The 12,496-nt window shown below is 33.7% G+C and overlaps 1 protein-coding gene across 1 annotated transcript in view; it reads left to right on the forward strand.

The window, feature by feature from the left end:
- The window catches only part of LOC149807090 (lipoxygenase homology domain-containing protein 1-like), a 276,859-nt gene that overhangs the window by 100,124 nt on the left and 164,239 nt on the right, over window positions 1–12,496 (forward strand). The window contains exon 23 of the mRNA XM_089961784.1: window positions 8,351–8,406. Coding sequence (XP_089817910.1) covers window positions 8,351–8,406 — 56 coding nt within the window. The remainder of the gene's footprint in view (window positions 1–8,350; window positions 8,407–12,496) is intronic.

Raw genomic sequence — 12,496 nt, forward strand, 5'->3', positions numbered from 1 at the left:
CAGATGAACTGATGTTAGGGACAATGTACAGTTGCAGACTTGCATGAACTATGTCCAGTGTTGTAATTTAGGATCATAATGTCTATACACAGTTATAGATATATGTTTGCAAGTTATGGGTTTAAAAAAATTCTTGTATTAAGTTTATTGCTGTAAGAAGATATTTCTTGTTTATAAATTTATTTAGAGAGAAAAATTTCTAAACAATTTATCACATTTGAAATTCATAAATATTTGGAAGAAAGTTTGACAAAGCTGGTTAAATAGTGTTTGATAGTTGCTTGTATTGTCATGTTAAAGGCTTGAAACATTTGTCCTATATATATTCTTTTATTTTTTCTGCATTATGGCATTACATATATATACTCTGCTATTGCTTACAAATTGTTTGAAATTCATATATATTATATATTTGTGGAATTTTTTCAAATTTATAACCTACCTCCAGTGTCCTTATTCTCCTGAAACACCTGCAGGAGATGCTCAAGTAAAAGAAAACAGTGGGCTTACAAATATCAAATGCATGAATTATAATTGAACTTCTTCTGTCTGCATAATTTCTAAAGATTATTGATTGCTTCTGTCAAGCACGAGAGACAATGCACGTTAAATATGCCATTATATTTGGAAATAATTTGTATCAGACTATATTAAAATCAACGTGATATAATATTTGGGAGATAGTTTACTTCGGTCGTGTTCTGACATTACTACATGGGACTCCTAAGTGAAATGGTACACATTTAAGCTTTGTCAGCCAGATGAGCGATATCAGACCCACTTGGGTGTCGTGTTATTTGTTTGCATAACTATTAATTTGCTTACAATGTTTAGAGGTAATAATTTTCCTGTTTACACTTCATAATTTTTTCATATCATCACTATAATTGTTAACCAATACAAAATGTCTATCAGGAATAGTTTGATTCTAAGCACACTTGAAAATTCGTTCAGTTAAATTTTGTCAGTACAGTTGCATGTCATTTAGATGTAATTGAATGGTGATAAAAAAATACATGAACTTTACAGTTTTGTTCTGTACAAGATTATATAGAAATGACTGCTAAAATGAACTGTTAGAACACTACATGTAGACCAAGTAAGTTCCCATGGAGCTAGATTCACAATTTTTTCCAACTTATCCTTGCCTGATATTCTTAAAACATTTTAAATAAGAAACTCAAACTCGAGCTCAAAACACTGAAATCTGATATTATACTTGGTATAAACCTGTATCATTTAAACTTTACATGCTATTAAAGAAACTTAAGAAAGAATCTTGAGAATATCCTGAGAATTCTGTGAATCAGACTTAATTCTAATCAAAGTAACATGACATCAAGGTTTCACACCTAAAGCTCTAGTGTTAGTTTTGTGCCCATAAGTTTCAAGAATATACAGTGCCCAATGTCATACAGAAATTGCTGTCATTTACTGCATGTCAAGAATACACAGGGTCTGATGTAATACATAAACCACTGACTGATTGCATGTCCTGAATACACAGGGCCTGATGTAATACATAAACCACTCACCAATTGCATGTCATGAACACACAGGGCCTGATGTAATACAAAAATCACCAACTGATTGCATGTCATGAATACACAGGGTCTGATGTAATACATAAACCACTGACCGATTGCATGTCCTGAATACACAGGGCCTGATGTAATACATAAACCACTCACCAATTGCATGTCATGAACACACAGGGCCTGATGTAATACATAAACCACTGACTGATTGCATGTCATGAATACACAGGGTCTGATGTAATACATAAACCACTGACTGATTGCATATCCTGAATACACAAGACCTGATGTAATACATAAACCACTATGACCAATTACATGTCAAGTATATACAGAGCTACATGAAACACTGACCAATTACATACGAAAAGTATACATGGCCTGATGTAATTCACAAAACACTGACCTATTTCATGTAAATAAATACGTATCTGATGTAATGCATGAAGCACTGTGACCTACTAAGCATCAAGATGGTGACTTGTGATATTTTCCAATTAACATAGTTTGAAACTTGTTTAGTTTTAAAATGCATATTTTATGACATTTTAAAAGATCATTATTTTATCAGTGTGGTATTGTTGGAAAGTCTGACCTTATAAATTTAGCCCCCATGTGTTTCTAAGCGAGTGCAAAGAGAGGTTTGTCAAGTTTGTAACTTTGAAAGTGTTAACATGATATATGGCACATTAGACTACTAGCACCATAGACCCAGAAGTACCAGCACATTAAGGGGTACCGAGTGGCTCAGTGGTCTATAGCACTCTCCGTTAGAGATTACTGCCATCTCACCTGTCTGTGTGGGTTCTCGTCTAGGATTTGGCCAATGTGGGTATGTGAGAAAGCTTGCCAGTAGCTTCTCGTGGGGTGGTGGTTCTTCCCAGGGTTTCCCCGGGTTCTTCCTTCACATTAATACTGGCCGCCATGCATAGCCTATCGTGTGCTGAAAAATATCATTAAACCCGACAACAACAACAACAACAACAGCAACAACAACAACCAGCACATTAGGTTGTTTGCTATTCACGATGCAGTCATTATTCACTATAGCACTGTTCAAGGAAGACACAGAAGTGTAAGACCTTATATGTGAATTCACCTTATTTTGGGGTACATTATATATTGGGTACATTATATACAGTATTACTATTACATAATGTAATGGATTCCAAGACTGTATAGTGTAAGGTCAAAAGTGAGAAGCCACCAGAATAGGAAAGGTCAGTGTTACATAGCAAAAAAAATTTTGAAGTGGTGTCAACATCATTGGATTGGAATTATTATGTAACCTTGATTTTATCCATTTGCACTAATGAAAGTACAGAATTTTTTGTCTGAAGTTTAAAATTGTAACAAGTGCTATTTTTATACCTTGCTGATGATGTAAACAGGATATGGTGCCTCACAGTAAAGAATTAACACATGGCCAAAAGCAGATCATAATTCAGTTAACCACAAAAGATTTTTAATGCTTGAAAAATATCTAAAATTACAGGAATAATGTGTTCTACAATTCAGAAATAACTCAACAGATTTCATGGGGTGGGGGAGGTAACAGAAACAAGAAACAGGCGAGTAGATCCAAAATCACAAGCAGAAGAGGTTTGCATCATGTTTCATGGCTTAAAGAGAGACATATCTGAACAGATGAAAACCAGTGGTAAAGAGTAATTGGTAGCAATGAATCTAAACTTTATTTTGAATATAAACCAGATGTCTTTGTTTAAAGAAACCTCATAAAGAATGTCATGCAGAGTGTTTAAGTCTGTGCAGTACACAATCAACATTCAAGAATATTTTGGCAATGTTATTAGTGGTGAACTACCAACAAAGATGTAGGAAATCTGACACAGCTGAGGGCAGCATTGACTCTGATAAATATATCAAAATATTTTGATGAACATTTGTGGCGAATTATTGCAATAGAATTTCCAAATGGGAATTGTCCTTCAAGAAGGATAATTGTCCAGCCCATGTTGCTACTAGGACAGAACAGTGGAAAATTTATAAAACACACAGGGGCCCCGAGTGGCCGAGTGGTCTAAAGCGCTCTCCGTTACGGATCACTGCCATCTCACCTCTGTCTGCGTGGGTTCGAGTCCAAAGCTCGGCTAGTGTGGGTACGTGGGAGAGCCTGCCAGTAGCTTCTCGTGGGTCGGTGGTTCTTCCCTGGGTTTTTCAGGGTTCTTCCTCCACCATTAATACTGGCCGCCATGTATAGCCTATCGTGTGCTGAAAAATGGCGTTAAACCCTACAACAACAACAATAAAACACACATAACCCCAGACCTCAATATTTTTGTGAATTATAGCAAGTAATTAAAACCAAACTAATAAGGAAGAATTAAATCTATGGCTAATTTTCTGTGTGTTGATATTTGGGTCTCTCGCAATAAGTTTTACATCAGAGGACTTTAAAGTTCCATACCTAAATGATTACAATGCATGGTAAAAGGCAAAGGTTTAATTACTCCATACCTAAATGATTACAATACATGGTAAAAGGCAAGGGTTTAATTACTCCATACCTAAATGATTACAATGCATAGTAAAAGGCAAAGGTTTAATTACTCCATACCTAAATGATTACAATACATGGTAAAAGGCAAGGGTTTAATTACTCCATACCTAAATGATAAAAAATACACGGTAAAAGGCAAAGGTTTAATTACTCCATACCTAAATGATTACAATACATGGTAAAAGACAAGGGTTTAATTACTCCATACCTAAATGATTACAATACATGGTAAAAGGCAAAGGTTTACTCCATACTTAAATCATTACAATACATGGTAAAAGGCAAAGGTTTAATTACTCCATAACTAAATGATTACAATACATGGTAAAAGGCAAAGGTTTACTCCAGACCTAACTGAATACAATACATGGTAAAAGGCAAATGTTTAATTACTCTGTACATAAATGATTACAATGCATGGTAAAAGGCAAAGGTTTAATTATTCTGTACCTAAATGATTACAATATATGGTAAAAGGCAAATGTTTAATTTACTCCATACCTAAATGATTACAATACATGGTAAAATGCAAAGGTTTAACTACTCCATACCTAAATGATTACAGTACATCATACAAGGCAAAGGTTTAATTTCTCTGTACCTAGATGATTACAATACATCATAGAAGGCAAAGGTTCAAATACTCTGTACCTAAATGATTACAATATATAGTAAAAAGCAAAGGTTTAATTACTCCATACCTAAATGATTACAATACATGGTAAAATGCAAAGGTTTAATTATTCTGTACCTAGATGATTATAATACATGGTAAAAGGCAAAGGTTTAATTACTCCATACCTAAATGATTGCAATACATGGTAAAAGCCAAAGGTTTAATTACTCCATGCCTAAGTGATTACGATACATGTTTTAAACCAAAGGTTTAAATACTCCATACCTAAATGATTACAAAACATGGTAAAAGCCAAAGGTTTAATAACTCTGTACCTAAATGATTACAATGCATGGTAAAAGGTAAAGGCTTAATTACTCTGTACCTAAATGATTACAAAACATGGTAAAAGCCAAAGGTTTATTTACTATGTACATAAATGAATACAATGCATGGTAAAAGGCAAAGGTTTAATTACTCTGTACCTAAATTAATACAGTGCATGGTAAAAGGTGAATGTTTAATTACCCCATACCTAAATGATTACAATGCATGGTAAAGGCCAAAGGTTTAATTACTTCTAAATGATTACATGATAAAAGCCAAAGGTTTAATTACTTAGTACCTAAATGATTACAATACATGATAAAAGCCAAAGGTTTAATTACTTTATACCTAAATGATTACAAAATACACAATAAGCCAAAGGTTTAATCACTCTGTACCTAAGTGATTACAATTCATGATAAAAGGCAAAGATTTAATCACTCTGTGCCTAAATTATTAAAAAAGACAATAAAAGCCAAGGGTTTAATTACTCCATAACTAAATTATTACAATATATGATAAAAGCCAAAGGTTTGATTACTACATACCTAAATGTTAGGACTCTTTAGTCTTAAACTAACTAATAGAAAAGAGCATAAAACAACTTTTTAATAAAATTCAACAGTTTATTTATTTGCCTAGAATATAATGTGAAAATTAAAAAAGAACTTAAGTATTGTGAATTAAATCCCAAATAGTCCAAAAAGTTCTGTCACCAGACCTAATAAATAAAGTTCTAATTAAATTATAGGGGTGCTCAAAATAAGATAAAGCACTTAAGGTGTCGATGTGCTAGTAGTCTCAAACATACTAATGTAACAGTGGCCTGAAGTGTGATGATGTGCTAACAGTCATCCAATTAATCACAATAATATAATCCAAAGATATCCTTTCTGAATTTGCTATAATTCCAAAAATTAATGTTTTTTTCCAATGTTTGGCAAACAGAAACAGTCAAGCACCATTTTATTTTACACCAATCAAACATCATGTAACAAAATTACAATTAGGGCACTAATGCCGAATGTTATTTCACAATGAAAATGAAGCAAAATCATAAAAATTTTCATATGTAGTATATCACCAGCATGTTATATGCCAGAACTAAGTTTTTACTTCACGCTCAGTTGAAAATCAGGGTGCACCTTGTCACATCAAAATATGGTATATAGCTGAAAAAGCATCAGTGAAGACAGTTCAACATTGGCTGCATGATTATAATTTCAAGAAACACTGAATTGAGAAGACATGGTTGAAACATACTGGAACCCTTTGTATATGTAGAGAACAAGCAAAGAAGCTTGTCAACCTGAGTGCCTAGGACTTCGTATAATCTTATCAACCTGAGTGCCTAGGAATGCATATAATCTTATCAACCTGAGTGCCTTGAACTGCGTAGAATCTTGTCATTCTGAGTGCCTAGGAATGCATAGAATCTTATCAACCTGAGTGCCTAGGACTGCATAGAATCTTACCAACCCATGTACCTAGGACTGCATAGAATCATATCAACCTGAGTGCCTTGAACTGCATAGAATCTTGTCATTTTGAGTGCCTAGGAATGCATAGAATCTTATCAACCTGAATACCTAGGACTGCATAGAATCTTATCAACCTCAGTGCCTTGAACTGCTTAGAATCTTGTCATCTTGAGTGCCTAGGACTGCATAGAATTTTATTAACCTTAGTACCTAGGACTGCATCAAATTTTTATCAACTTGAGTGCCTAGGACTGTATAGAATCATATCAATCCAAGTGCCTAGGATTGCATAAAGTCTTATCAATCTCAGTGCCTAGGACTGCATAGAATTTTATTAACCTGAGTACCTAGGACTGCATAGAATCTTATCACTAGGCCTGCATAGAATTTTATTAACCTGAGTACCTAGGACTGCATCAAATTTTTATCAACTTGAGTGCCTAGGACTGCATAGAATCATATTAATCCAAGTGCCTAGGATTGCATAAAGTCTTATCAATCTCAGTGCCTAGGACTGCATAGAATTTTATTAACCTGAGTACCTAGGACTGCATAGAATCTTATCACTAGGCCTGCATAGAATTTTATTAACCTGAGTACCTAGGACTGCATCAAATTTTTATCAACTTGAGTGCCTAGGACTGCATAGAATCATATTAATCCAAGTGCCTAGGATTGCATAAAGTCTTATCAATCTCAGTGCCTAGAACTGCATAGAATCATATTAATCCAAGTGCCAAGGACTGCATAGAATCATATTAATCCAAGTGCCTAGGACTGCATAGAATCATATTAATCCAAGTGCCTAGGACTGCATAGAATCATATTAATCCAAGTGCCAAGGACTGCATAGAATCATATTAATCTAAGTGCCTAGGACTGCATAGAATCATATTAATCCAAGTGCCAAGGACTGCATAGAATCATATTAATCCAAGTGCCTAGGACTGCATAGAATCATATTAATCCAAGTGCCTAGGATTGCATAAAGTCTTATCAATCTCAGTGCCTAGAACTGCATAGAATCATATTAATCCAAGTGCCAAGGACTGCATAGAATCATATTAATCCAAGTGCCTAGGACTGCATAGAATCATATTAATCCAAGTGCCTAGGATTGCATAAAGTCTTATCAACCTGAGTACCTAGGAATGCATAAGAAATAACATTGGGATATTGGCCATTTTTTGACCCTGCGTCTTGTATGATGGATACTTTGATCTAAACATGGATGGCAAGAAATACATTAATACTCTAAATATTCATTTATGGCCATTTGTTGTTAAAATGTTTGAAATTCCCATTTTATTTCTTAGGATCTCAGGCTTGGCTATTGTGAGTATCAGAATATTTACCAGTTGCTTCCCATGGTTTGGTGGTTCTTACTGGGGTTTCCCCAAGTTTTTCCTCACTAATTATACAGGCTTCCATGTATGTCTTGTGTTGGTAATTGGTGTTAAACTCACAACAACAGCAACAACAGCAGATCCTTGCCCACAAGTGAAACTTTGCACAATCTTGTGGAGCAGTTCAGGCAATTTGATAATCCATCAGTATGGACTGTATCAAAGCATTATAATGCACCATCATCTTAATGAAGTTATGAGGGTCTGAGGCCTAGTACAATTTATACTAATAAAAAAATAGGTAAGTGCCACAATTAGATTTTATTCTGTTTAAAACTGGCACATTAATTATTTATGGTATCAGCATCATCATCTATGATATATGTCATTTTTGGCATGTTGATTTAATATTACACTGTTACAGTTCTGTAGCTGACAATTCCATTACACAAAATACCTTATTTATGTGTCAGTATTTTACTGGATGAGTCAGTTACTGAACAGTTTCTTCTTTTTTTCAGATGGCTGGACACCTCCATGGAGGATAGGAAGATAGAACGAGTTCTGACAGTGAAGGGTAGGTGATTGCAGTTTGATTTTCTCTGCAGTTTCTTAATCACACCTTCCAGTGATGTTTGCTCTTGTGTCAGTTTGCCTGATATAGCAAGGGTCAGAACTTCACCAAATGCCTTATTTAATCCAAGTGCATGGCATGTTCTATAGATTGTATACAGAGTTTTCAGCATATGGCACTATGGAAGTGGTAGAGAGATTTGTACTAGTTCTGTTGTCTGATCTTTGGCATTAGTCAAGGATCTTCTTTTAACCCAATTCTCTTTCATTAATTTTGTATATGTAGTTTGATTTAATGAAAAATCAGTCAATTTTATCCACAATTCTTAACCTTTTGTAAGTAACTGATAACCCAAGTAATAGTATGTAAGCTTATTCATTTTGTGTAAGAAACAAAAGTTAGAGTCCTATTATTTTGTGTCCACATTATTTCTATATGTACATACTAGAATTTATATTGTAAAAGCTTCGTGGTTCTGTAGTATTTATATACAGTAATTTATCAAGATACTGGTCTAATGTTATTAATTTTGAAATGTTGTAAATTTGGAACTTTGTCTTAAAATAATAGCTTATGCATGAGCTGTGATATTTAAGAAACTAAAAAGAGAGGTACAATGTAAAGTTGTAATTGTTCAGAGGAATAAGTCTTGTTTATTAACATAAAATATTTGTGTGTGAAATAATTGTTTTATAATGTATTTTAATTAGTGATTTGAAAACCATGACAGGTTGACATATTGCAGATATTGTATGAATTTTTAAAATACTCAATTTCATCATGAGTGTGCAAAGTATTGTACAGTTTTTTGTCAACATTTTTTTTGAACATACATTATTTTCTATCAGATTTTGTATTCTTTGTGAACATAACCAAACATGATTATTGACAGTTACAGCTTTGCTTTGCATAATTGCTGGAGTGAAGATAATATCTTGCCACTAGCAACACAGTGCTTGTAGAATTGCAGGCAGACAGGTTTCAGAATCTTATGTAAATTAGTTAATGTTTGCTATTTCACAATTGTTTGTGAGTTACCCTAACCTATTATTTTGTCTGAAAAGTCAGATCAATGCAGTCATTTTATGGCTAGTGTTTTGAAGTAGATGAACTGCTGCAGGTCACTGAGGCCTCTATATCACTGCATGTGCATGTGCAAGATGCATATAGATGCATGTTTATTCAGATATTCATCATTGCATTAATAATAGTGAAATGTTGTATGTACTTGCTTAAAAGTCAAGTCAGACTGCAAACAGTGATGATCCTGATCTGCCATGGCATAATGTGCTGGCAGATGAGGGTCTATATTATTTATTCTACTGATTACTCCAAACAAACTGCATGGACCCAGATCTGCCAGTGCATTATGTGACTACAGACCTGGGTCAGCGCAGTTTGCAGTTGGGCTGGATTTATAAGTGAGTACATATGGTATACATTGAGTATTCTTTATAAATGCAACTTCCCATAATGGTCACCTCCATTAAACAAACCACCTGCTATAAAAAGTGTGTTACAGCCATGGTAAATTTAATAAGAAAATAGTGGTTTCTGTTCAGTTGAAGACTGCATACACTGAATATAGCAGTTCATCCTTCAACACAAAACTTTGATTCCTGACATCATCTTTTGTTGCACATCAGGGTGTGCAGAAACAACCAAGTGATTTGTCTTTAAATAGACTATAGGAATGAATAATGTAGTAATAACATCATATGACTTAGTGTAGGTACAGCTATAATCAGGGCTTTAATTAATTTATCTGGTTTGTATGCATTTGTATGCCTTAAAGTATAAAATATAGATTTATGATAAGAGAGTGAGGTACTTTCATAATGCTACTGAATCAGCCATCGTAAATTTATTATAGAGTGTATATGATTGGTAGTTGTTACAATTTGGCAATATTGGCAGAGGATTAATTTGAGAGTGTGAATTAAAAGCGGTCAAAAAAACATTGCATTAGTTAACTAAAAATATTTCATTCAAGGATGCCTTTTGGTATAAATCCATTATACCAGACATAAGATCACCACCAGTTCTTTCATTTTAGAAAACTCTCAAATTTGACACGGCAGTAATGGAATGTTTGTCTTTTAATTGCTATAAAATAATTATTGGTGTTGGATGTGTGATGGGGCTTTTTTTCAGTATAACTGTTTATTTTATGATAGGAGATCAATTACTGGATTTTGTGAGAGAAATAATCTTGATATTTCCCTGGAGTGAAAAAATATCAAAATCTTTCACTGGCTGTTAGTAGAGAGAAACTTAAGTAGGCAAGCAGCAGATATGGCTGACTCCCACAAAAGATGACTTGAGTTAAAATCCAACAGTGCATGAATTTTTTGTCTTAATTTGCTATTTTACTTCCAGTTGGGAAGGAGAACTATGAAACTGTTTATATTTTCTGTGTGAATAATCAGACCAGACTATAAATGATAAACTGCTGACACCACGCGAGATCGAGTAAGAAATCTGTTATACAGTAGATTCTTGCTAGCCAAAACATTTGAACATAAAATAAAAAGAAAACTTGCTTGTTAACAATGAATAATTGATATATTTCATATCTTGGGTGAAAAACTTATTTTCACTCTTGGCTTTGCCGGAAATATTTTAATAGTGTTGCTAGATATACTGCCAGACTTTTTAAGACAAAATTTTCTTAGTGTTGATATATATATATATATATATATATATATATATATATATATATATATATATATATATATATATACTGCCAGGCTTTTAAAGAGGTCTAGTAACCAAAAATGTTTCTTGTTTATGTTAAAGTTGATAATATCCAAGCAATTGAAATTGTCCATCATTCTTGTTTGTTGCTAGATAGTGCCAGTATATTGTGGGATTTCTGGACTTTTCACAAAAGTCTTTAAAATCACTTAAAATAAAGCAGAAAGAAAATTAACTCAGGGATCTATGATGCATTTGCAGTATTCAGGATTAATGTTGATGATCTACAGATCTGCTGGTATTGGCACTCACAATACTTTGATACACCATTGTCAACTTTTAGGCATTTTAAACTAGATTAATTGTCGACTGTTTCAGTGATTATTAAATGAGGCTGTGACCATTGCCGTATGTAAATCTGTTATTAGTCGTCATGATATTTGTAAGCTGATAAACATATAATGTTAGAATTATGCAGAGAAAGTTAACTTGAGCATATTATTGTGACCTGGCCATCCAACATTTTTAAGATGACTTTGAGCTGAAATTCTCTATCAACCGGTCTCCTTTGACTTTATTTTGGAATTGCTGCTTTTGATTGGCTAAAAGTGGGAACTCTGGTTTAGAGTTTTATCATCTCCAAGTCTTTTTCCCACAACATAAAAAAGTAAAATCTCAGTTTTGCACAAGTTTTGGCCTTTTTATCTTGTAGCAGGATATTTGTTAATGAATCTGGTTTTGTGGTTTCTTATGGTTTATGACAAAACTTGGTAAATTTAATGGCCGTCACCTGAAGGTAGATGTATCAATAAATCAGTTTGCTTCTGTGACTTTTTGTAGCATTATTAACCATTTTTGTTACTGACAGTGTATGATGCAATCTCTTGAATGCATGTAGTCTGGCAGTTTTTGATGGATTGACATGAAACTTGGTAAATATTATGATCATCACCAGATGATGTGCATATCAGTAAATCAATTTGCTTGCACCCGGTTTTAGAATCATTTATCCTTTTATGTTTAGAATGAAAGCATCTAGTCCTACTGTTTTTTAGGGGTCACCATCAAACTTAGTACATATATTGACAAATTGTACTCAGACTATTTTAAGAAGAGGTATGAGCTTTTCTTACTATAAATTTATCTCCATCATTTAGTAAGGATGGGATGCATGCAACTCAAGTGTATATTTACGCAAGAAAGTTATTCCTCATTCCTGCTGGTTTCTTGGAATATAGGCTTATCTTATCAAGATCTTGGCTAAGATAAAGATTGAATGATATCCACACACATTAATGAGGTGATCTTTTATCTGATCAGGTGTGTTTGATGCCACCTGGATGACATTTCTTGCCCAGTTTTGATCAGACTCAGAATATAGACTCACATTGTCAAG

The sequence above is a fragment of the Sinohyriopsis cumingii genome, chromosome 1 (genome assembly GCF_028554795.1).
Source record: "Sinohyriopsis cumingii isolate HCF-2022 chromosome 1, ASM2855479v2, whole genome shotgun sequence".
In the NCBI taxonomy this organism is placed as follows: domain Eukaryota; kingdom Metazoa; phylum Mollusca; class Bivalvia; order Unionida; family Unionidae; genus Sinohyriopsis; species Sinohyriopsis cumingii.